General features: G+C 34.5%; 1 protein-coding gene across 6 annotated transcripts in view; it reads left to right on the top strand.

Annotated features, from left to right (window-relative positions):
- The window catches only part of ERBB4 (erb-b2 receptor tyrosine kinase 4), a 1,162,809-nt gene that overhangs the window by 398,346 nt on the left and 736,796 nt on the right, over positions 1–27,667 (top strand). For all 6 annotated transcript variants that reach the window (XM_054549798.1, XM_024243752.3, XM_024243750.3 and 3 more), the window contains exon 2: positions 13,620–13,771. In XM_054549798.1, the coding sequence (XP_054405773.1) occupies positions 13,620–13,771 (152 nt within the window). The remainder of the gene's footprint in view (positions 1–13,619; positions 13,772–27,667) is intronic.

The following is a 27,667-nucleotide window of genomic DNA, read 5'->3' as shown; positions in this document are numbered from 1 at the left end:
GAATTTTTAACAGACCCTTGATACTGCTCCATTGGGGATTAAGTTTCAACCTGTTTTGGAGGGGGCAAACATTCACACCATAGCATAAGGTATGATATTTCTTCTGTTGTAGATGCTGCTGAGTAGATTGATAACACCATTGACTACTGTTATGCCCAGGAAATTTCTTCTCACAAGTGATGCCTAACTTTTATACAAAACTATGTATATTTTGTATCTGTGGTAGGTGAGAAGGGCTGTGTTTTATATTTTATTGTGGGTAAAATGAATTTTGACTTTGATTGTGGGTCTTGTTCAGGAGCAGTGAATCAAAATCAGATAAAATTATTTATATTTATTAGCAGTTTAACTAAATTTGTATAGTATTATTATTTCTAAAAATGCTACAAAGGATTTATCTTAGAATGTAAAATGTTATAAATCTGTGATACAGATTGTATTTATTATTCCTTTTACAGATAACCCAGAGCCCCATGTATTGTTTTCCAGTAACCATTTATTGAATAAATACGTGACAGAACAAATAAATGAATGACAGATATTTCTCTAGTGGTGGCTGTCTCCTTATCAAACACCCAATTACAGTTAGTACTTGAAAGTGTGTTGTTTACTCTGTTGATAGTTTCTTTTGGTGCTTAGCAGGAGGAGTGCTTATACACTGTTGGTGGGAGTATAAATTTGTTTAACCATTTTGGAAGACAGTGTGTTGATTCCTCAAAGACCTAAAACAGAAATACCATTTAATCCAGCAATCGCATTACTGGGTATGTGCCCAGAGGAATATAAATCATTCTGTTATAAAGACACATGCACGTGTATGTTCACTGCAGTACTGTTCACGATAGCAAATACACGGAATCAACCTAAATGCCCATTAATAATAGACTGCATAAAGAAAATGTACATATACACCATGGAATACTATGCAGCTACAAAAAAGAACAAGATCATATCCTTGGCAGAGACATGGATGGAGCTGGAGACCGTTATCCCTAGCATACTAACACAGGAACAGAAAACCAAGTACTGCATGTTCTCACTTATAAGTGGGAGCAAAATGATGAGTATACATGGACACACAGAGGGGAACAGTACACACTGGGCCCTATTGGTGGGTGAGAGTGGGAGGAGAGAGAGGATCAGAAAAAATAACTAATGTGTAGTAAGCTTAATACCTGGATGATGAAATAATCTGTACAACAAACCCCCATGACACAAGTTTACCAATGTAAAAAACCTGCATATGTGCCCTGGAACTTAAAATAAAAGTTAAAAAAAGGAAAGTTGATTGTGATTGTACTTGCAAGTATGATTATGTTGTAAAAATAACAACCCACTACTCATCTAAATGTTTTAGAAAGACCAACCCACTGGAGATTATAGAATCTAGTTTCTAGAATAATAGAGTTTGGGCACAAGAAAGCAATTTAAAATAAATTATAATAATGTATTTTATAATCTAGTCTATATTAGTATCAGGTGGGTGCTTTTTGTTTTTTATCCAAGAGAATAATGTGACTATGAATTGGGTTTTAAAGCATCCCAGAAAACTTGTTAGAAGGTGATCTTGGATTAGGCTTTATATGTAAATCATCTGAAGATAACAGTAAAGACTGTCAGTCAAAAATGTTGTTTGCCACACCCCTTCTTCTCACTCCAAGTCTAACATTCACAGACTTTTCTTTTAATTTTAAAAGGGTCATTAATTTAGACACAACTTTACCCTGAATGAGCAAGTTTGGACAGATAACTCGGAACAGTGAAGTGAACCAGAGCTTCTGTTTACAATTATGCAAGCTCATCACTGCAAACATACTCATGTACTAGGGAACAGATGGCGATAAAATGCAGTGCATATTGTGATGTCCAGGTCATGTGCCCCTCATGGAGCTTGTTTCACTTAAAAGAGTGCCACCCTAGTGCATTTGCACGAAGTTACCTATTGCCCAGGAGTAGCCCTGGGTTGGAGAATGCTTTGAAGGAAGAGAGACCTTAAAAACAAGCATGGGGTGATAATAGTACAATGTTTCACTCTTGCTATTTCTAATTTTTGCCCATTTCTAGTGTAAGCTGATTGAACATTTACCCTAGAAAGTGTCTATTGCATATTATTAGTCAAGTAAACATTAGCTGATGAAAGGAATGAAAAAGGAAGTCTCACTCTGAAACCAATGCAAGAGAAAGGCCATAGTCCATTTCTTAATGTGCACATCTTTATCAATGCTTAAGAAATCAGCCTTGATATGTGAATATAGTATCATATTAGGAACATCTAGTCTAATTCCTTCTTGTAAATTCTCCTAATAGGAAAAATATCCCATACACTGCCACTTTAATTACAGTGAATGGCAAAGGTCTCACAGTGATAAGGCATCACGATCAGGCTGGTTTTTATTAGACACGAGGGGATGGTTGAAGGCATGATAATCTAGAGAAGAAAGATGTTTGCTAATGTTTACATACTTAGCTCCCACTGGCATTTTACCAGCTTGGAGGTTTGCACTGTCCCTCTTAATCTGTGAAAGTGCATCCAGATTCACAGCAAGACCTCAAGGAGAGCCAGATGATGGGGCAGATGGCAGATGACTAATTTGGCAAGCCTTGATGAGTGGAAATTGTTTGTTTTAATTGCTTGTCAAGTCCAGTACCTACATTAAAGTTAAGGACCTAGCACTTTCACAGAAAATGAAATACTACAAAGTAAATAAGAAGGACTTTCTATGAGGGAGGGATAAAGAGGGCAGGCAGAGAATAGTGGCAAAATGTGGTAAAGGGAATATTACATTTCTGACAATTGTATTTCTGTGATCTTATTATTTCATCCAAGTATGTATAGATGACAGAAATGTAATTTCTAAATCTGTAAAGCCTTTCTGTTTTTCCTATTTTCAACATAGAAATGTTATGAAATAAAAATTAAGAAAAAATATTTGAAGACAGGGAAACAATAAAGACTAAGAATATATATATGCAGTTATAAGTTAGTTGTTGATATTTGATATGATACATTAAAAATCATTTGCAATTTTTTAATTTTACCAACCTCATCTTTGAAATACAAAGTACAAACATTTACAAAGATAAATGTTCATATTGGGAAGACTAGATCAAGGTAGACTACTCAAAAACCATATTACTCATAGAAGACAATCATGTATAATTTTGATGTACATCAGTTTTTTTAGTTTTCAGTTATGAGGTTATTTTCCCTCACACTATATAGTAGCTGCACTTAAGAATTTTGAGGGCTCTTAAAGACTATTGTAAGTCAACAAAAGAGGTAAAGTACAGATCAATTCAATTTTAGATAGATCAGCAGATAGGAGTATATATAACATATTGATTTATCTTTCATCTGTCTGTGGTATTGAATACCTGTGTCTTCCATAGGTACAAATCTATTAGTAAAGGTCTACGATGCCAAAAGTTCTTTTCATTAAGCTCAAGGATTGTTTAGAAAGTGTTTAGTAGGCCGGGCGCGGTGGCTCACGCCTATAATCCCAGCACTTTGGGAGGCCGAGGCAGGCGGATCACGAGGTCAGGAGATCGAGACCATCCTAGCTAACATGGTGAAACCCCCGTCCCTACTAAAAACACACAAAAAATTAGCCAGGCATGGTGGCAGGTGCCTGTAGTCCCAGCTCCTGGGGAGGCTGAGGAAGGAGAATGGCGTGAACCTGGGAGGCAGAGCTTGCAGTGAGCAGAGATTGCACCTCTGCACTTCAGTCTGGGTGACAGAGCGAGACTCCATCTCAAAAAAAAAAAAAAGAAAGTGTTTAGTTAATTTCAGCAGTCTACATTTTATCACTTTGGGATTCAATAAAACAGTGGTAGAAGATAAAGATTCAGATAATACATAATAGGATTTTTTTTTAAGGGATACCAATTTTTACACTGAAAAATATTTTATGTCTAGTTTTACGTAATGAAAATTATGAAACACATTTCCTATTTTGCTATTAATAGTTTTTTCTTTAATACATTTAATTATGTAGAATATGAAATTTCTGAAATATAAATTTGTTTCCATTTTTAAACTCTTTTGGTCCTAATCACAGCTGATAAAGATATTTTACAACATTGATACAAATTTTTTATATTAAAAGATACCAGTACAAATGAATAAGAGCAATAAAATCCAGAATTATACTAATAGAGTAATGTATGATCATTGTATATGATTCATTCAAGAATATAAGGATGGTTTAATAATTGCAATTTATCAATAATTTACCCTAATAAGATTAAAAAATAAAACTTCTCAAAACTGAAAAAGTGTATGATAAATTGCAATATTCAAGTCTGAAATAAAAACCCTAGTTTTAAAGTAGAATTCTAGAATATATAACATGATGAAATGTATGCTGAGTTAAGGGAAGCATTTCCATGAGTGTTAGAAAAAAGACAGGAATGACTATTACACATCAATTGAAAAAAATTATCCTAGAAATGTTGTGCTCACAACAATAAAGCTGGATTTACGAATAACACTCAGCATAAAACCTTACTTTGTAGATAGGAAAACCAAGACTCAAAGTGATGAAGTGATTTGCTCAAGTTCATTCAGCTTTTAAAAATGGAGGAACCAGTGTTTGATTCTGGCTCCATTCTAGTTCTCTTTTATTTTTATTTTCTTAATTTTTAAAAAGGTTTTGTAGGGAAAGGGTCTCACTTTGTTACCTAGGCTGGTATCCTGACCTCAAGCAATCCTCTGGCCTCAGCCTCCAAAAATGTTGGGATTTCAGGTGTGAGCCACCACACCTGGCCTTCCTTTATATATATTATTTACCATTTTTTTTTTCATTCTAGTTCTCAATGACTCTGAAGTCCATATATTTATTTAACAAATGTTTACTGAACATCTATGCCTGTTTACTGATGTTTACTGAACATCTGCTATATGCCTGCTTTCCGAGGTGCTGAGCAGACAAAGGGCCTATCTCTTATGAGGCTTGCATTCTGTTGTGGAGACATATCATAAAAACGTAAACTTGCAGATGAATAATGTAAATTCACATAGCGAGAAAAAAAAAACACCAAAATGAAAAGAAAGCAGAACACGACATATGGGAACCTGATGTCTATTTTAGATAAGGTGGTCAGAAAAGGCTGTTTTGAAAAGGTAACATTTGAGCAAATACTTAAATACAAGTTCTTACAGGCTATAAGAACTTTGGATTTTATAGTCAGTGCAATTAGAAGCCAAGGGGTGTTCTCCGTAGGGGAGTGACATGAACAATTTACATTTTTTGAAAAAACCATTCTGGCCTCTGTGTGGAGAATAAATAAACATGAATGTGTTTCTCAGGGTTCCCCAGAGAAATAGAACCAAAAAGATTTAAGTTACAGGATATCAAAAAGAGCAAACACGAAGAAAGGACTTCACCTTCTCTCCCAAGGAAGGAGTTAGTGCATTTTGGGTTGTAGATACAATAGTTGTATCATGTTAGGGGGAAGTATGACCTGTTATTTTCTTTATTCGGAGATTAAGTACAAATTAAGAAGTTGTGTATGTGTGCCAAGTTAACAAGGGATGGGCTCATGATAGTTAATTTTCTACGTCAATTTGTCTGGGCCGTGCAATGCACAGATAGCATATATATACAAGTATATATATACACACACATATATGCTATATATAGCACACACACACACACAGATACACACACATATATGCTATATATAGCGCACACACACACACAGATTTATTTAAAATGTACTATATAGTCTTGGCTCATACAATTATGGAGGCTGAGAAGTCTCACAATCTGCCATCTGCAAGCTAGAGACCCAAAAAAGCTAAGTGGTATAGTTTAAAGGGCTGAGAGTTAGAGTGGCAATGGTATAGATTCCAGTTTGGATATGAAGCCTTAAGAACCTAAAGTGCCAAGGGCTGGAGATCTATGTCTCAGTTCAAGCAGTCAGGCAGAGAGAAAATTCCATGCCTGCACTGCAACAGATTCTATCCATGCCTGCATTATTCTATCCATGCCTGCACTGCAACAGATTGGATAATACTCATCCACACTGGGGAGAGCCATGTGCTCTACTCAGTACACCAATTCAATGCTAGTCTTTTCTGAAAACGCCCTTATGGATACACTCAGAAATAATGTTTAGCCAGCATTCTGGGCATCCTGTGGCCCAATCAAGTGACATATAAAATTAACCATCACAAGCCCATCCCTTGTCAGCATTAGCACCCATATGCATCTCCTTAATCTGTACTTAATCTCCAAATAAAGACAATAAAAGGTAAATGATTTCATCTAACATGATACAACTATTATGCCTACAACCAAAAATGCACTAACTTTGTCCCCAGAAGAGAAGGTGAAGTCTTTTTTGATGTTTGCTTTTCTCCTTGATATCCTATAACTTAAATACTATTGCGTAAAATTAAGAATACTTAAATATTATGACATAAAGTAATACATCTTATGTTTCATGATAAGGAAATAAGACAGAAAAAGAAATAGACACACCCACACACAAAATGTATTCATAACATAATAAGGAATAAATACTTATGGTAATTACAGTACCCATTTCTGTCAATGGGTTACAGGATATCAAAAAAATACATGATTATAGCTGGTATTTATAACTACCTTTCTCTATTACCCATTTCATACTCCCTTTGCCTTCAGCAAGCACCTCAGTTGGTTATGGCTCTTTACCTGTTGAGGTGACACAAACATTCATTTCAAAATGCATTGGACCGTACTAGTCCTGCTTTGATTGGGTGGTTGTAGTTTTCCATTGAATTTCATCACTGGGCATGGTAATATTAAGAGATGCCCACAGGAAAGTCCTGTGTTAGAGACACGCTCTTCCTTATTACCTCCATTGTGGAGTAGTAATATCAATAGAATCTGCTACTATCCTTAGTGGTCAGGATCAGTTATCCCAGCCAGTTTAGCAATTCCTTTCTTTGTCTGTTGATTCAGAGGAATAAGGAGCCCAAAGTGGCTGCACGGCAGTCACTTCCAATTCAATGGAATAACTGTTGTGTCTCCTGGTAGAGCACAATGTTTGGAAACCCGGTACTTATTTAAATAAGGTGGTCAGGGAAGGCTTTTCTGAAAGAATGACATTTGAGAAAAGATGAGTACAGATTCTTATAAGCTATGGTAAAGAGTTTGGATTTTATAGTAAGTTTAATGAGATGTCAAAGGGTGTTTTTAGTGACATGAATGATTTATATTTTTTTAAATATTATTCTGTTCTCTGGGTTGAGAATGAATTAATGGGGGCAAATAGGAAATACTGGACATTAGTTAGGAGGCCTCTGTGTAAGTCCGGGGAAGAGATAGCAGTGTTTTGGATTAAATGACTATCGCAGTGGAAGTGACAAGTTTGGACCCATTTGGGGATGTATTTTGAACATAGAGATAACAAAACTTGCCATCTCTGCATAACTATTACAGCATTCATTAATAGTCACTGGAAATAGTTATTGCTTCTTGTGTGGTCTTCAATAATTTATATTTTGATGTTTACTACAATGCTAGATTTTTTAATACCCAACAATATGCATTAATCCAAGGTGCATTTATTAACATTTCTGAAAAGGAAAGTACTTATTGGTGTTAAATCAACAAAAGAACTTTTTATCAAGTTCCATATTTTATGTAGCCAGCCTTTGAATTATGCACACACAATATATACATGACTTAAATATACTGCTCACTGCTTTCCTTGCTATGTGCCTTGTAAAACTATACAAGCCCCTATGAAACAACTTGGAAATTTTTCTCAGTAATTATTTTTTCATGACATTTGGAGAAGAGTAGATGCCAAATAAATAATTATTCATTTCTTAATTGATAAACTGATATCTCACAATAGGCATTTGACTTGAGAGTTAGGTAATTCTCTTTTTTTAATTCCCATCATCTTTTCTTTGTAAGCAAATAGAGTGCTGATTTCATAGCCAGAACAAGCTTGGAGGCGATAATTAATTTTTAGTTTTAATATAGATATTGTTAAGGTTTCATTATTTTACTTTTAATATATTTCCCCATGAATCAGATTAATCCACTGTTAACCAACCTTTTTATATTGCTACCAACTTTTTACTTTTTTGCTGAATGAGGATTATATGGTTCACACACTGTTGGATATAAATCTTAAGAAAAATAAAAAGCCTGTGTTTGGAAGTATAGCTACATATGTAACACAATCAATAGTAAATAGAATAATTGATGATTTTATTAGGACCCCACATATAGCTTTACTCCTGGAGTTATATTTGGAATGAAAACTTTAGGGAGCACATGTAAATTTTGGATTTTTGATGCTTGAACTATTGTAGGCTTATAGTTTAAGGACTTTATAATAGTATTGACAAAGGGAGCTGAATTTTGTTAAACTCGTTTTGGCTGCTGAAGATAATTTTTCAATTGTGTTTTGATAAACAGCTTTGTGAAATCAATGAAACTTGATGGTTTAAGAATTGTCTTGTATACATTGCTTGATTGTAAAATCAATTGACAAATGAAAGTTGTGAGTTACTCAGTGTTACTCAGTGGAGGCTCCACAAAGACAACTACAAATGATTTCTATGAACCTATCCAAACCAGTTCCTTAAAAATCAAGTGTGTCTTTCAAGATAAAATTTATGATGAATATACTGTGGATTCTAGATAGTTTGAATCAAACATAAATGAAAGCCTCAATGAGATAAAAATGTCTACTAAATTGAACAGAATGTAGTAAAAAAACTGCAAAGACTAGAATGTTTGGCAAATACAGTATTGTGATTAATCTAATTTTGTTTTTTGGAGGATCTTTTTTTTGTCAAAAAATATTTCTAAACATACTTCTTCAAATTTTCCATTTTAAGAAGGTATATACAAAACTTACCTGATCATTTATTGAGGAATAGCAATTTTTTTTAGTTGAGAGCCATTTTCTGAGTACCAGTTATAATTGTTCTGATATCAATTAAATGAATTATTGCAATGTAGAGTAGCATATGTTCATTATAAGAAGTTTAAACAAAATCCTAAGTATTTATACTATACAAATATTTAAATGAATATTAACAATGAGAACTTATCATGAATTTATAACTATCCAGGTTCAAATATTATTGTATATTATATTGGATATAATATTGTATACCTTTTTATATATGTAGAATGGAAATTATGAAAAAATACCTAGATATTGCAGTTATAGTAATAGATGCATCTCTCAAATTTTGTTTAAGCTTCTATAGAAAAAGTCAGAATACACCAAATATTTTGAAAACATTTTCATTTAGATTATTACATATTGATTTTTTATATTAATATTAAAGTATGAGTATTATTTCCACTTGAGAGAAACTATACAACATAAATTATATATAGGTTGCAATGTGTTATTGGATATACTTTAGAAATGGTGAAGCAAATTTATTAATGGATGCTTGTATTATCCCCATAATTGGTTGTACTAAAATATGTTAATCCTCATTGGAATTTGAAATAATTAAAATCTATATTTCATAAACCCATATAGTAATACCTTTTCTCAACAGTCACTTTATTAGTTTATAAAGGTTTTATATAAATTTAGTGGGAGCAATAAAATAAAGATCATGGATTAAGGTTTTTCCAAAAGGGCCTTTAACATATAATGAAAAATATCTTGGACTTTGATCTTGATTTATAAGGAATATGCACATGAATCAATTTTTTCTTCTTCTCCTGCTTATGTTGAATATCATTTCTTCCTGGGTGTTTTAATAATAAGAGAACATTCCACAGAGCCAATAAAATGTTGTTATGATTAGGAATGATATTGTAATTTCATTATATATTTAGCAAATTCAGTCAAACCAAGCACAACAGTTAAATTTACTCAAAGTCAAAAGTATATAACACAACTAGAATTTAATCCTTTCTGTGTGTAACATTTTAGCAGGTGGGGCCAATATTCATCATTATCTTGATGGTATTGATAATATGACAATGTAAAATATCTATTGCTTGAAAATCCTACTTCCTTTTAGCTCAGTTCTCAGCCATCTCTAAGATGTGTCACTCATTCTTATGGTCCAAGATGATGGCCCATGTTTTAGCCCTGACATCTGCATTTCTGGCATCAGGCTGGAAGAAATTATGAAGAGGAAACTAGGCAAAGTCAGGCTTCAACCGTGTTTGAAATCAAGTTCTGGGAAGGTGTCATGCAACATGTCAGAACTTAGTCCATTGGCCAAACTTACCTCTAAGGGGAGGAGAGAAATATAATCTTTGTTTTGGGTGACCGTGTGTCCAGCTAAAAATTGTGCAGTCTATTACAATGAAGGAATTGGAAAATGGATATTAAAGATTTTAGGGGTATTTGCCATAGCATCCATCCGTATCACTCTACAAAATCTGCATTCTCAAAGGCAATAAATGAATTCGAGCATGGTGTATAAAGGGCTTGGAGGGAGCAATGGAAGAGTAGCGTGGAGGTTATATAAGCTGATAGGACCCGGGAGAGAGAGAAAGTGATTTTTAACATTTATTTAATGTGGGATTTAGAGACAAATAGTAACAACATACCACAGAGTGGGTGGCTTAAAACAATAACGATTTATTCTCTCACTGTCCTGGAGGTTAGAAGTTCAAAATCAAGGTGACAGCAGGCTCATTCTCCCTCTGAAACTCCAGGTAGAATTCTTCCTTGCCACTCTCTAGCTTCTGGTGGTGGCCATCAATCTTTGGCATTCCTTGGCTTGTAGGTACATAGCTCTACCCTTTGCCTTTCTGGTCACGGGGCTTTCTTCCCTGATTGTCTTTGTGTGCACATGGTATTTTCCTCTTCTTATATTAGGGCTGTCCAATCTTTGACTTCCCTGGTCCACATTGAAAAAAGAATTGTCTTGGGTCGCACGTGAAATACACTAACACTAACAATAGCTGATTCAAAAAATATAATGTGTTTTTTTAAATATTTATTTATGAGATGGAGTCTCGCTCTGTTGCCCAGGCTGGAGTGCAGTGGCACAATCTCGGCTCACAGCAAGCTCCACCTCCTGGGTTCATGCCATTCTCCTGCCTCAGCCTCCTGAGTAGCTGGGACTACAGGCACCCGCCACGAGGCCTGGCTAATTTTTTGTATTTTTATTAGAGACGGGTTTCACTGTGTTGACCAGGATGGTCTCGATCTCCTGAACTCGTGATCCACCCACCTTGGCCTCCCAAAGTGCTGGGATTACAGGCATGAGCCGCTGCACCCAGCAAAAAATGTAATGTTTTAGGAAAGTTTATGAATTTGTGTTGGGCCACATTCAATGTCATCCTGGGCTGCATGTGGCCGGATAGCTTCAGGTTGAACAAGTTTGTCTTATTATCATTATATTGAATTAGGGAACACCCAAATGACCTCATCTTAATTTGATTTACATCTAGGAAGACCCTATTTCCAAATAAGGTCACATTCTAAGTAATGGGAATTAGGACTTCAACTTATCTTTTAGGGACACACAATTTAGCTGGTAACAGAGTACTTCTAGAAAATACACTTTTTGGTGAAGTTTAGAAATCCAGACTTTAAAAGTTCGGATTTTGTTTTTATAATGAATTTCCACTATGGTTATAGACATGCAGTATTTTTCAAGATTTTTGGATTAAGATTTTTGTTATTTTTGATGTGTTCATAGGCAAAAACAGGCTTTAAGGTGGTCCTAATTATTAGGCTATACCCATCTAGATGTGTTTTCCTTCCTCTACAGAAACTCATCCCTTTGAAAACAACATCAGGCATCATGGCATCTTTTTTACTTCTGTGTATATAAGACATGAATGTATATATTACCTTATTACTAAGCTGTGTTCCTAGTATGTTTGCAGTCTCCACTTTGTATCTTGCCTTAAATTCAGTATATCTTATGTAACTTACCAAACCATTTTCTTTACATACCATTATTAATAGATTTATAATATATATTTTTAGTCTACTTAGGATTAGAGTCAGTACATTAAGTGGTGACGATTGTGTTCTGGCAGGTATATAAACCATAAGAATAGTATCTAAAAATCTGGCTTCTGGAAGTCACAGACAATTTTTTTTTTTTTTTTTTGAGACAAAGTCTCACTCTGTTGTCCAGGCTAGGAGTGCAGTGGCATGATCTTGGCTCACTGCAACCTCCGCCTCCCAGATTCAAGCAATTCTCCTGCCTTAGGCTCCCGAGTAGCTGGGATTACAGGCATGAGCCACCACGCCCAGATAATTTTTGTATTTTTAGTAGAGACAGGGTTTCTCCATGTTGGCCAGGTTGGGAACTCCTGACCTCAGGTAATCCAACTGCCTCGGCCTCCCAAAGTGCTGCAATTACAGGTGTGAGCCACCATGCCCAGCCACAAAATTAAAAAACAAAACAAAACAAAAAAACTTGTGTAAACTTACGTGCTCACATAGGAATAGAACTTGGCAGACAGATTATTTATTATCAGTCCATTATACCTCAGAAACTCGTGAATATATACAGTGGTACTCCAATTGGTAACAATAAAAGTTGTATTTTTTACATCTCTGGTTGGTAGTATATGTTTACAAATATTTCAATTTAGACCTAAAGACAGAAATACCATTCAACCTAGCAATACCATTACTGGGTATATACCTAAAGGAACATAAATCATTTTATTATAATGACACATGCATGTTTATGCTCATTGCAGCACTATTCCCAATAGAAAAGACATGGAATCAACCTAAATGACCATCAATAATAGACTGGATAAAGAAAATCTGGTGCATATATACCATGGAATACTGTGCAACCATAAAAATGAATGAAATCATGTCCTTTGGAGAGACATGGATGGAGCTAGAAGCTATTATCCTTAGCAAACTAAAGCAGGAACAGAAAACCAAATACTGCCAAGTTCTCATTTATAAGTGGGAGCTAAATGATGAGAATACATGGACACATAGAGGAGAAAAACATACCCTGGGGCCTATTGGAGAATGGAAGATGGGAGGAGGGAGAGGATCAGGAAAATAACTAATGGGTTCTAGGCTTAATAACTGGGTGATGAAATAGTCTGTATGAATAACCCCCATGCCACAAGTTTACCTATGTAAACAAGCCTGCACATACCCCTGAACTTAAAATAAAAGTAAAAAAAAATGAAAAACGCATGTTTGAGGTCTTGTAGATGCTAGTTTATTTAGTAAAAAATTTACTCAGCTGGAACAGCTTATACAATAACTATGATTTTAAAATAAAATTGTTACTTTCACTATCTTTTGATTTTGATTTATTTACATCTGTAGAATTACCCAATTAGAAAACAGAGTAAATCATATGTCCTAAAAAAAACCATGTTTAAATAAATGTAAATGGATTTACTTGCTTTATATGGTCATAACAAATGGGATTAAGTTTATCTCCTTGCTATGTATTTCTGTGGAATCTATGCCTTCCTACTCTCTGTGATTAGCACATGTAATTTGGGAATATAAAAGTGAAAGTGTTCATCAGTGTGTGGGTCTATGCCTCTTAATGACAATTGAAATATTTATATTCAGAGAACTGGGATAGGCTTGTGGAATAGAGTTTTGAGAAAGATATTATCACTGTGCATATCATATAAAGGTTATGTAATTTCACATGTATCTTCTTGTCTTTGCAGTGTGTGCAGGAACGGAGAATAAACTGAGCTCTCTCTCTGACCTGGAACAGCAGTACCGAGCCTTGCGCAAGTACTATGAAAACTGTGAGGTTGTCATGGGCAACCTGGAGATAACCAGCATTGAGCACAACCGGGACCTCTCCTTCCTGCGGGTAAAGCTGTGGCTTTCTTTCTCTTCTTTGTGAGTGGACAGTGGTGTCATGATGCACGCAGGCAGACCTGTGTGCTGATACCTGGAAGGGGTGCTCTTCTGCCTGGCAGGCACTGTGACTGTAGGCAAAAGATAAGGGATAGCGAAACACACCCAGGAAAAGAACAAGAGTAACAAAGCCATAATGACTGACGCTCCTGAGTTTAAAGCAGTTGCTGTTGCTCTAAGATTGAGAAAAGATTCTGTCACCATGTAGTACATGACATCTAGCAAATCTTTTTCTGACAAGCTGTGAACTAGGAGAGTCAGAGGATCAATCAGATAACAATTGATAACGTTAGCCAGTCATCTCCGTTTCTGCCTCTTTTCTGCCACTTCAGACTTTTAGACTATTTTATATCACATAAGGAGACTAACACTGTTATTAAACAACAACAAAAAAAAAGAAGTAAAGGAAAGAAAAGCATCTGGTTTTGAAAACCTACAAATTATTTAAAGCTGACTCATAGGAAATCACAAGTACTAACATAGATCAATACATGCATGAACACAAATGTGTATATGTATACTTGAAGTTGCTCAATCAGTCCTTTTGGAAATTATTATTATTAATTTTTGCTTTCATTGGTCTATACTGTGTTAAACTGGCTGTTAGTGCTAATGCTTACACTTTCTTAAATTTTGCTTTAACTGGAATATGTTTTGGAAAATCTGAACTTGAAGGGGCCTTTGACAAAGTGAGATGGGGATGTGGTCTTTGCACAATTAAGAATTTATGCTTATAGAAGAATTACTAATATACATTTTAAATAATTGCTTCCCTAGAATATATTTGATCTTGTTTTCAGGAACCTTTACAAACTTCTTAGGAGCACTTTCATATAAATTTAGATTAAGTGTTTTGAATACTGATATAGTAAGCCAGTTAGTGGATAGTAAATTATTTAGAGATCTATGATAATTTGAATAATTCTATACTTAGATAAGTAGTGAAAAGGAGTGATATTTAAATATTTTGAATGTACTAAATATGGCTAAAACTGGTAACAACCTCAGAAAATGAACCACCTCAAAACATAAATAACACTGTGTGGCTTGTGATATCCATTTTTAAAACGACTCTCATAGTTGGACTAGTAAAGCAAATGAACTGAAGGTATTTCCTTATTCTCTACTTGATCGATAGAGCTCTGTTTCTGTAAGTCATGTGTCAAAAGTTTTTAATAATTATGATGTTTAATTTTGATGTCTTTGTTTATCAAAAATAGTAAAGGATATCTGAATCATAGAATAGAGGGCCTTAAAAGAACTTACTTTTTGTTTTTTCTTTTCTTTTTTCTTTTTTTTGTTTTTTGTTTTTTGAGATGGAGTCTTGCTCTGTTGCCCTGGCTGGAGTGCGGTGGTGCGATATCGGCTTACTGCGACCTCCGCCTCCCGAGTTCAAGCAATTCTCCTGCCTCGGTCTCCCAAGTAGCTGGGATTACAGGTGCATGCCGCCACACCTGGCTAATTTTTTGTGCTTTAGTGGAGACGGGAGTTTCACCATGTTAGCCAGGATGGTCTCAGACTCCTCAAGCTCAGGCAATCTGCCCTCCTTGGCCTCCCAAAGTGCTGGGATTACAGGCATGAACCACCGCTCCCGGCCCAAAAGAACTTACTTTTTGAGGGAGCTGTTGTTTAAAGAAGGGAACACATACAAGCTATCCTAGAACATATGACAAGAAACTCAATGACATTATAGAATAGACTAACAAAGAAAGCTGAATTCTGAAGCAGGGAAAAGAAATAATTTAAACAGTCTATTAGATTGGAATAATAGAAAAATTAAAAGTCAAGGTCTTTGTTTTTCTTCTTAGGTTTGCTTTACTTTTCTGTACATGGAACTAAATTTCACTGACAACAAAAATAGTTGTGACTATTGTAAATGACAGTCATTATATTAAATAACATAAAAATGTCTTTTTATATATTTTATAATTCTTATGGTCTCATAAGGTAACAGCATGGAATGATAAAAAATAGACTTTAGTCCATATTTAACCTTTAGCAATATGAAAGTAGCATGTAGATATTTTTTGTATATGGTCTATACTGTGTTAGAAACCATTTTGAATTAAAAAGTAAGATACATTATTAGAATGAACAGATTTGGAAAAAGTAAGATAAGGAGGGTAAGATTTCTGCCTGGATAAAAAGTAAGCTATTTCTTTTACAAAAGTAAATTTTGGTTCCTAACTAGCATCTCTAAAAGTTCATCTAAACTTTGTACTAATCCATGTGCATATCTTTATTTTAATATATGTATTTAAAGATAATTCTAATAGCACTTAGTTTTTGTTTCCTAACTTATTTTTTGTTCCACTATTTTTTATAAAAAATCATTTCTATTATGACATGTACCCATTCATGTCATATGCAGTACTTATGTATTACACCTCCCTAATCCTTAGAAAACATATCTGCAATCCCAAGTAAATAATGGCATTTGTTGTCCTTGGCTTCAACAATCATGTCGAGGATGACAGATATGTAATATATAAGTACTGTGTATGTATATGTGTGTATATATAGGCATACTACATATATGTGTTTGTGTATATATACACATATATGATAGATTATGTTTTATATGTGATATATATGTGTTTGTGTGTGGGGTTTGTGTATGTATGTGTGAGTTTATATACATATATATATATATATAAATATAAAATATTATCATTACTAAGACACACATAAGAACCCAGAATCAGAAAGAAGGTGTGGTCCTATGTTAATGGCAGGTGTGGAATGCATGCTGGGTTATCTGAAGGATTCAGGAAAAGTTTGGCTTATTCTGAAGGACTCAGGAAAAGTTTCATCAAAGGAGTGCTTGAATTAAATCCTGAGAAAATGAACAGAAGGTCATGAGGTGAGTGGGTTGTAAGAGAAGGGCATTTCAGTGGGAGTAGTATAAGTCTTAGAAGGAAACCCCTGCATCAGAGTTAATAAATGTGTACTTAGTGTGTACTGTTTTAGACACTAGGCATATACATGCAAATAAATCACATGACTCCTACTCCCAGGGAAGCTACAGTACAGTGTTGATGAAGACAAAGTTTCAGGTGGAATAGAATACTCCACTGGAGAGGTAGAGAACCTTATAGTGGAGATATTTAGGAGACATCAGCATCCAAGTGACAAGTTAACATTTTGTGATTGGATAAGGTAGTCAATGGAGATTAAAAAGAGTAAGATCAAGAAGTGGTTCAAGAATAGAATACTCTTTAACCAGGTGTGGTGGCTCATGCCTGTAATCCCAGCAATTTGGGAGGCTGAGGTGGGCAGATCACTTGAGGTCAGGAGTTTGAGAACAGCCTGGCCAACATAGTGAAACCTCGTCTAGACTAAAAATACAAAAATTAATTAGGTGTGGTTGCAGCCATCTGTACTCGGGAGGCTGAGGAAGGAGAATCCAGGAGGCGGAGGTTGCAGTGAGCCGAGATCACACCACTGCACTCTAGCAGCCTGTGCAACAGAATGAGACTCCGTCTCACAAAAAACAACAACAACAACAAAAACCCAGAATACTCTGGATGCCCCATTGTCTGTTTTTTGGTGAGCTCAGTATTAGTAGTTCCTTTTCTTACCGGGCCCTGAAAGCAGAGACTATTTGCCAAAATCTTCATAATACTACTGTATTGGATGATACATTATTTCAAATTATACCTTTGAATATGCTACAAAGCTCTCCATTTAATATAAAATTTCATTCTTTCCTAAAACCACATTATGGCTTATTTGTGCTCTTAGTAGCTTCTCTCCAAAATATGTAATCTGTCCATTATTAACACATTATAGTAAGTGGAGTCCATGTAAAGAAAATATAGTGATTTTACCATTATTTCCTATAAGTTTCAAATTGTATGAGTGGATAATAAATTTGTATTTACCTATTATAGACATAGTTCTCATCTACATTTATGTACCAAATTTCTTATAAAGGTTTTACAGTTTCCTTCCTCTAAGAGTGACCCAAATAATGTATTTAGAGGATCAACAGTGATCTTAAATTTCATTCTGGGTTCATTTCTGTCTTTAGGAACTTAAGAAATTACTTTAGTTTTTAAAGGATTTTTATCCTTGTTTTCATCTCTAGCTAGCAAGATAGTGGTGTTTTGCTTTGCCGTTTGTTTTATTTTGTATGAAACCACTCTAATTTCTATGAATTGCGACAATTTTCCCTGATACCTCATTTATCTTATTCATTATCTGCATATTCAACATTTATGACTAAGACAGTGATAAAACATAGTAAATATTCATTAAATATTTGTTGAATGGACAAGTGAATTAGTATTTGTCTTAAATTATAGACCCCAATTTCATATATGACCTATTGTCTAGATAAACATGTGAGTCATGTTATTTCAGTGTGACCTCACACACAGGCCAGGTATGTGGGAATAAAACAATCAAAATCCCTTCCCATGAGAATTTGGAATTTTCGCCAATAGCATTCAGTTTCTCTATTAAGTTCTTGACTACTCAAATACCATCACCACACAGCCATCGTTTGTCTTGTGGTTTGAATATCAGAGAGAGCTGCGCAGATAGAATGAAGCCAACACACTGAAACAGATATAGAATAGAAAAAAGCAATATTTACCCCAAGTAGTAATTTGGGGAACCATTCATTTCTATTTCCCACACTACTTCTGATGACTGATTGCATTCCAGCCATTTCCACCTCTGCTCTTGCAACTTTATAGTAATTTCCCCCTTTTCCCCTTAAACTAGAAAAAGATTGTTTCCTTTTACTACACTAAAATGCCTTGTCTAGTACGTCTCCTGAGATTTCAAGAACACAGCAAGAGTGAGCCTTTGCAATTGAATTGAAGATGTACTTTTAAATAATTTTAATGTTTTATAGATACTTTCCTTAATCTTTGTTAGATACATTTTGTTGAAATGCTTTTAAATGCATTCTTTTCAAGATGCTTTTATTATAGCAATCTTGATGCTTATCTCTGTAAACACCTTTCATGCCAGCTTTCTTGTAACCTCCAGGTTTGCATTTCTTTTTGGGAAGAGAAATCCAGTTTACTATGTTTCACATTCAACTCCCGAGGAGCCACATTGCTGGCTAGAAAAAGGCCCTAAAACTTATTTATTATGTGTTTTATCACCATCACAAGGTTAAGACATATAATAGAAAGCAGCGAGGCATAAAAATCACAGATTTTGCGCTATTGTCTTACACTTTGTGAACTCTTTAAAACAAGGCAAAATGTAGTAAGTAATGGGAATGAACTATTAGACCTTTTACCCTCATTAGAATTCTTGGGAGCTTTCTCTTCTTTGTCATTCCATTGGTCTTCTTTGCTACTGCTGGCACTTAATAACTCAGTGCTTCTAAAAAGGTGTCTGACCCACCAGCTTTTACATTTTAAATTTATTTTCTGTTTTATATATTAACTTTAAGCAAATAACTATAATGTGTCAATTATGTGTAAAGAAGTATACTATGAAATGTAGATTATATAGAGAGTGTTAACACCTATCCTCAGTCATTGCTATAATAGGTAACAATTTTTAATCTGTGGCTTGAATTTAGTTGTGTGCAAGATTATTTTAGAAATAGTGTACATTAAGATTATAAGGAGATAAATTTATTTAACAGTTGATGCATGGATGTGTAATAGATACAATATTGTAATTCATTGGAACTCTGTATGCTGTAGTCTAGAAACCTTAAATTTTAATCATTATACATGTCTTTTATTTCTAATAAATGAATAAAAATAAAGTAATATCTAAAAATGCCTTTTAAAATAACATTAATATTCTATTATTGATAGCAAAAGGCAATGACTTTGAAAAAGTCAGAAAGTATAGTTTTTTGAAGCAAAAAGATAAAAAAAGATATCTTCTCTCAGATAATGAATAACAAACACATGTTATGAAAAGGTAACACATCTGAAAAACATAATTTGCTTTTATTATATATTTGGCAGAGCTATATGGCTGTTTTTGAATGTATAAGAAATAATGCCATCTAAAAATTTCTATTTTTAAAAAAAAAACTTTGGAGAAATCATGCAAATAGTTTATTTTTCTCTACCAGAGAAAATGTCCTATTTTTAAATTCAAATATAGCCTTTGTCTTTAGTTAATAATTAACATTTTATAATGCTATAGAACTGTCATCCTCTTTTATTAGGATATGTATGGGATTCTTCTGAGGATGTTGCTTTTCAACTACTCTTCATAAGACATAAAATTTGCATTACTTTTCCACTGCTAGTAGAGGATCTATACTATTTCATTCTCTTTCTCATGCATATTCCTCTTCTGACCAATGACAAACATTTGTAGGAAGGCAGAGAAAAGTGCAACTCAGACAGCAAAATACTGCCAATCTTACTGCAACCAAAGACTTCAGCTTCATTAACACAGTTTTGTTACAATAAAGTCAGGAATGATGTTTGACAATGAGTTTCAAGTTGCAACAAGTAACCATGTCTTGATCTATTCCTTCCTCATTTTCAGTAAGGATGAACAACCATTGAGAGTTAATATGAAATTCTAAAATATTTACATTTTAGCCTACTTCTAGCTTTAGTGCTTCCTTTTCATTGTCCTCTGGCAATTAGAAGCACATGACCAGAATTAAATCCAACAGTATGGGGGATGGTTTTTATGTTTGTGTCTGTTTTCCATATCTTCCTCATATACTTTTAACTCTGTGTCCGGGCTAAGCTGTCTGCTTCATAGCATGATTTAGAAAAACCCTACATTAAAGAGTACGTATTTCAAAATAAATAGATAATTTATACCGTACTTATTCTTTTGGGTTAGAAAATGATTTACTGAATAGTTTGTTCAAATACTAGCTACCAACACCCATCTATATTTTAGCTTATTAAATACCAGATAGAATGATTGTGTGGCAGAAATTACATTGGAGAGAAAGGATCAGCATGAGAAAACTTGTCATACTTTAGAAACATTAGAGAGGAAAACACCATTTAAATTAAACTTCTATGGCATAATAAAGTGGGTCCACATGAGTTACAATCTCATATTTCCCAAAAAAGATGATTTAAGTGCAACATTTTCAGATACAGCATGCATATTTCAGTTGTGCACACATTTTGATTGTACTGTATAGTAGGAGTACAAGCCTGAATTTGTATTCCTGAAAAACTTTGTAAAATAATGAAGCAGTATATTTGTCACTCAAATGGTGAACAAGTAAACGAGAATTCTATATCAAGTATTTGTATTCTGTAACTATCTATTCACTGAGCACAGTAGTCTATGTTTTTCTTCCATGTCACTAATTGAGACAGGTGGGAAGAGAGGATTACAAGATCAACATTGAAATACTTAGACTTCACCATCATTAGATTCAAGGAAACTGTACCTTCAAGAAACTATTGGTTGGGTAAACAAGCATTGAAAAAGAGATGGTGCTGGAATTTTTCTTTAATTCTTTCTGTTTTAATTTCATGTAAAATTGCTTTTATGGTAAAATGTTACATATTTAGATGCTGCATTAACATGATGACCTCTTAGCAGGGTGAGATAAAGAATGCTAAAGAGGACACAGAGAGAATAATATTGTAACCTGTCAGTTAGGCCAAAGCAGACATTTTGGGTTAAGTAGAATTTTCAAAGCTTTGATAGTTTCTGAAAGCTGTTTCTAAGGCTGTTAAATATAATACATATGCAATTTTGTATGTGTGTATTTACAGCTGGCTTTTAAATTGAAACTTGATTTTGTACTAAATTTAATCATGGAACTTGTATTACATTTGAAAAAGCTATGCAATTTACACTTGGCTTAGGATTTTTTTTTCTCAGAGGTTAAGTACCATTTAATCTAAAAATGTACATTGACTCAAAATTCTGATGCTCTTTCAGAAATTCTACAAAATAAATCAAAGGATAAAAAAGGTCTATATTCTTTATTTGGCATCTATTTAAACATATATTTTAAATTTTCTTTTTAATCATTTCAATTAAATATTAAATAAAAATGTATTCAATAGGCTGGTGCTGTGGCTTACATCTGTAATCCCAGCACTTTGGGAGGCTGAGGTAGGAGGATTGCTTGAGACCAAGAGTTTGGGTAACATAGTGAGACCCTGTCTCTACAAATGTTTTAAAATTTAACCAATGTGGTGGCACATGCCTGTAATCCCATCTACTCAGGAGGCTGAGGTGGGAGGATCATGTGAGCCCAAGAGTTGGAGGCTGCAGAGAACTATGATTGTGCCACTACAGTCAAACCTGTGTGACAGAGGAAAACCCTGTCTCAAGAAAAAACAGCAATAAATAAACCAGCGAAATATATACATCTATATGAGTTTCCTCTGTATCTTAAGCATATTAAAAAACTATAAATAAAATGGTATCTATGATAAAGATGTATAACTGATAGTAAATATTTGAAGGAGTATTAGAAGGAATGATAGAAATAAGAAATAGACTAGTATTTATCAATCTAATATAAATAGACTAGTATTTATCAATCTAATATATATAAAGATATACATATAAGTATAGTATATACAAATATTATAAATATAGTGACCATTTATATCTATGCATATATAAATGTAAATTAGCAACCACTTTCCAGGAATCAGAATCAAATTAGCATATAATATAAACCTTATATAATATTTCTAGTTAAGTATAACCTACTAAATAATGAAAACCATCTATTATTTCAATAATAATAAATAACAAACTGTTTGCAAAAAGTTTTTTTAGCCCCTAATTGCAAAGCAGTTTCCACAAATATACCCTTGTTGCAAATATATTTAAATTAAAAATTAATTTATTAGGATGGTGAGCAGATGCAAAGTGTTTCTTTATACCTCTGGGCATTGTGGTATTTGAATTTGGCTTAAAATGTGCATATAATGAATTTATAGGCTTGTCTTAATTTTAAATGAGAAAAATACAGCCAGGCACAGTGGCTCACACCTGCAATCACAACACTTTGGAAGGCCTAGGTGGGAGGATTGCTTGAGCCCAGGAGTTTGAGACTAGCCTGAGGAACATGGTGAGACCCTGTTTCTACAAAAAAAATGTAACAAAATAAACAAATAACTAGAGAAGTCAAGTAACAAATCCATTTTACTCTATGATTCTTTGATATACTTTGCTCAGGGAAATTGAGCATATAAAAGTTATTTCTTTACTTCTTTTATTTGGGAACAGCAAGGACCTTTATTCAAAGAGAGAGAACACAATTTATGTGATGTTGTTAAAGAAGTATATTGGCAATGAGCTATCTTTTAATTCTAAAAACCAAACATTGAAATATAATCAATACCTTTTTTTCAAAATTTCAAAATATACTATATATATTCTCATTAGCTTTATTTTTCTCTGACTCTTAAAATGAAACACTTTGTTTTCTTTTAAAAAAAAGGCAGATTTAAACTTGATGAACAATTTTGCATGGACCAAATCAATTTTAAAGGTCTCTCGTTGGTCATATAGAGTATAATTTAAGGATCAAAAGTGTAAAAATAAAATGTGAAAACTGTTACATTTAGAAATATGGTAATTATTTCTCGTGATCTCTAATTTAAACTCTTTTACTATAAAAATAATATAGTAAAATATATAATGAATGTGGTAAAATTAAGGTATTTTAGTAAACATAGGCCTCTTCAAAATCATTATTACTAAATTTCTACCTGAAAATCAGAATATGTAATTGAATCCTCTTAAATAATTCAGTGCTACTCTTTCCAAAAATAAAAGTGTCTATCATGATGTCCAGCACCTTGTAGCCCCTCAACAAGAGCTGGCTGGTTATATCTAACCCTCTTAGGCTTCTTCCTTTCTTCTTTGATACCCTGTATATCATTATTGAGCCATGCTATGAAGACTTGACAGTGAGTTTTTACAAAGCTTTTTTGGCGGTTCAGTTTTTGGGTGGTGGTGATTTGTATTTTCAGAGAGGTAAAACTGCAAGTCAAACACTTGGTTGTTTTTAAGAGGCAGTCAAAAGCTGAAGAAGTACAAAGACTCTACATAGTTTATGAGGGTTGTTTCAACGTCATTTCATGGAAGCAATGAGAAGTATTCATCAACAACTCAATGAGGCATCAATGAAGCATTGGGAAGCATTCATGAAAGAAAAACATAGAGAAAGTACAAGCAAATATGGATTACATATCTGAATTGTTTTACTTTCCTTCTTAAAACTTTCCATCCTCTTAGGATAAAGTCCAAAATTCTTATTAAATTCCTACAATTGTTTGGTCCCTACTAATAAGCTTTATCTTCCCACTGTCACTAATGACATGAAAACTCACTGGCCATCTTTCAATTATAACCAACTTCCTTTTGGTATTCAGCCCTTTCTAACTCTACTGACCTTTCTCTCATTCTCAGATTTTCTCCCCCATGAACATATGGATACACCTAATTATTCATGTCCTGGCTAAGTTCTGTTCTGGTTTTTTAGGTCTCCATCATAAATAATTTCTTCAGGGACATTTTACTAACTACCTAGTCTAAATTCCTCCCATTACATACATTCATAGCACCTTCTGCTTCTTTGTAGCACTTCTGCTTAACAATTATTTAAGGATTTGTAAATTCTGTCAACACTCCTAAATAACAAGTACCAGACAAAGCCCATGTCTAGTTCACTGCAGAATTCTAGCGTAGTACACAGTGTCTATCATGGAGTGGCTGCTCAGAAAATACTTGTGAAATAAATAAGTAAGCAAATTTTATAACAATAAGAATAAATTCTTTTATGACTTGAAATCAGGAAAAAATTGCACAGGAATTACTTTACATTACTTACTTTCCAACTGGAGTTCCTCTCTGTAGTGTCTTGTAGAATCTATAGTACCTTTCATCTTACAGCCTATGAAATGATTTGGTTAATAATAAATGATATGCTACCCATAATGGAAACTTGGGATATTCAGCTTGTATATTTACACTCTTATATAAAAACCTAACAGACATATAGGGAGTGCAGCTTATTGGCTGAGTTGCATGACTTGAGCAGAGTCATGTAGCCTTCACAGTTTTCACTTTCTCCTCCTCTGACCTGCCTCGAATACCTGAGAATCCCTCCAGTAACAAATCCCTTATGTCCAGTTACTTATTTATTTATTTATTTATTTATCTGAGACAGGGTCTCTCTCTGTCTCCTGAGGCTGGAGTGCAGTGGCACGATCTCGGCTCACTGCAAGCTCTGCCTCCCAGGTTCATGCCATTCTCCTACCTCAGCCTCCCAAGTAGCTGGGACTACAGGTGCCCGCCACCACACCCAGCTAATTTATTGTATTTTTAGTACAGACAGGTTTCACTGTATTAGCCAGGATGGTCTCGATCTCCTGACCTCGTGATCAACCCACCTCAGCCTCCCAAAGTGCTGGGATTACAAGCGTGAGCCACCGTGCCCAGCCATGTCCATTTACTCTTTATAAACTAAGGTCTCTGTGCTTTTCAATGCAATTTTCTTCCTCTTTGGAATGTCTTTTTACCCTTCTCTATTTGAAAAATCATACAGTCTCTACTAACTTGTTCTAAATATAAGCTATCTCTATTCCCCTAATCTTAACATGCTCCCCCACATTCGATCTGTATTTTCATCCCCACCCTTACCATCAAGACAAGCAGAATTAATGTCTTCCATTGTTTCTCCATAGTCCTAAGTACCTACTGGTACTAGACCATATGTCACATTGTGTAGGCCTGTGTTAGATGATGAGATATACTATGCATTTTTGTCAATTTATACAGATTGCACAGAGTAAATCTTCAGTGAACTTTTATTTTTTGAACAGATAATAAGCTGTGTTAAGTGGTTTTCTTCCAGTGAATTTTGTTATACTGGAATTATATTCTTTGTAATAAAAAGAAACAGTATTTATAAGCTTCCTTAGACTCACGTTTCATGTTGGCATGGACTAACACCTCAGAAATATCATTTGTTAAAATAGGTTCAGGGCACTGTGCTGGTTTTATGCCTAACTCCATCTCCCACTCCTTATTACAGCCCTGTGAATAAGTGTTGTTATTCACATTTTGTAAGGGATGAAACAGACTCAGAGAATTAAGTGACTTTCTCAGGACCACATAGCTAATGGGCAAAGTGAGCATTTTAAATCAGTTCTTTCACTTTAAACTTTACACACTTGAACTTTGTCTTGCTGCTGCCTGCTATTTACCAATGACCCATTTGTTAAAGAAACCAGGATTTTAGAAAAATCAGTACAAGGAATGGAGGTTTTCATTAAAAAAAATATAAAAATAAAAATTTCAGAACTAGATTGAAAAAGGTAGGCCTCAGTAGAGCCACAAAATTTGGGGACCCTGAGCAGACAGAGCTAAGATTACTCAGTGCTGGGGGCAGTGGGTATAAGGAAAACTGTACCGAGAACTTGAGAGACAAATTCACCTCCTTTGCTATTCAGGTTTTATAGTCAAAAGAATTAAACAGATACCAAGGAGGATGATTGCTTGAAGCCGGGAGTTTGAGATCAGCCTGGGCAGCAAAGTGAGACCTTGTTTCTACAAAAGATCTGCCTGTACTCCTACCTACTCAGGAGGCTAAGACGGGAGGATCATTTGAGCCCAGGAGTTTGAGGCTGTAAGGAGCTATGATTGCACCACTGCACTCCACTCTGGGTGACAGAAGTTTTTTAGAGACCCTGTTTCTAAAATAAAATAAAAATAAAAAAGAATTAAACACTCAGCAGATGTTTACTGACTGCCAACTCTTTGAAATTCATGGCACTGTGTTTTGTAAAGAAGTACAGCACTATATTATAATAGTTGACAGTACCTATCCCAAATTTAATAAGTGCAAAAAAAAGGTCATATAGTGCCAAAAAAGGTAAATGCCACAGAGATTCCCAGAATGAACTCCAGAGCTCCTTAAAACAAGAGCTACATCTTACCTTTCTTTATATCTCCAGTACCTAGCACACTGCCTGGTATTAAAAAAAAAAAAAAAAAAGAGTTGTGAGTTAATTAATAGATGATTGAGTCTCATGCATTTGGTAGGGGTGCAGTTGTAAGAAGATTCATGGAAAAATCAAATTGTGAGTTAATTATAAGAAAAAGAATAGAGAAAAAAGGAGAAGGTATTCTAGGTGCATAAAAGAGAAAGTATTTATCATAGCATAGGGGGAAAGAGTTGAGATGCAACAGAATTGTGAACGTTAGGACATAAGGCTGAAAAGGGAAGACCAAATTGTGGGAAGTCTTTAAGACTTGTCAAGTTACTAATACGCTGTAAGAAATCCAGTGGCAGGAAGAAAGTATTATTTGGAGGAATTTACTTGTATGTGTATGGCGTTATTTCAAACTCCAAGGAATTAGTTTAATGAGAGCCTGGAATCAGTTATTTGGAGTGGCAGCTGAAGGCAGAGATGTATTCAATAATCATTATAAGGAAAACTTAATAAAGACTTAACACCTAACTGCATATAAAGGGTGTGGGTGAACAAGTAGATAAAAAGATCCTGAGATCTCCAGTCTGGGACGTTGGGCAGATGTGTTGTCCAGGCAGTAATAGGGACAAAGGAAGGACAGAGCATTGTTGCCAAAGATACCTGGTGGCAGGTTCCTTGAATTTGTATTACTTTTTCAGGAAGACCCCCTCATTGGAAATGTGCTTTGCATCCCAAGTAAGGTAAGGTACACTGTTAGGGCTCATTCAAGTGTCAGGTAGGCGGGTGGCCAGAGAATGAAAGTGTTAATAAAACATTTATCGGTAAACTTTTATTTGCAAAGACTAGATGACTACTGCATTTATTTCAAACAATAATCAGATTCAACAAACAAGAAGTTAAGCTCAGCAAACAGCTAGTTGTGCTTCAGCCATTTGGGGCAATAATCTAGGTGTCTTTCCAAGAAA

This window comes from Pongo abelii, chromosome 11 (assembly GCF_028885655.2).
Source record: "Pongo abelii isolate AG06213 chromosome 11, NHGRI_mPonAbe1-v2.0_pri, whole genome shotgun sequence".
NCBI lineage: Eukaryota > Metazoa > Chordata > Mammalia > Primates > Hominidae > Pongo > Pongo abelii.
The sequence above is the reverse complement of the archived record's forward strand: the minus strand, read 5'-3'. Positions and strand labels throughout refer to the sequence as shown.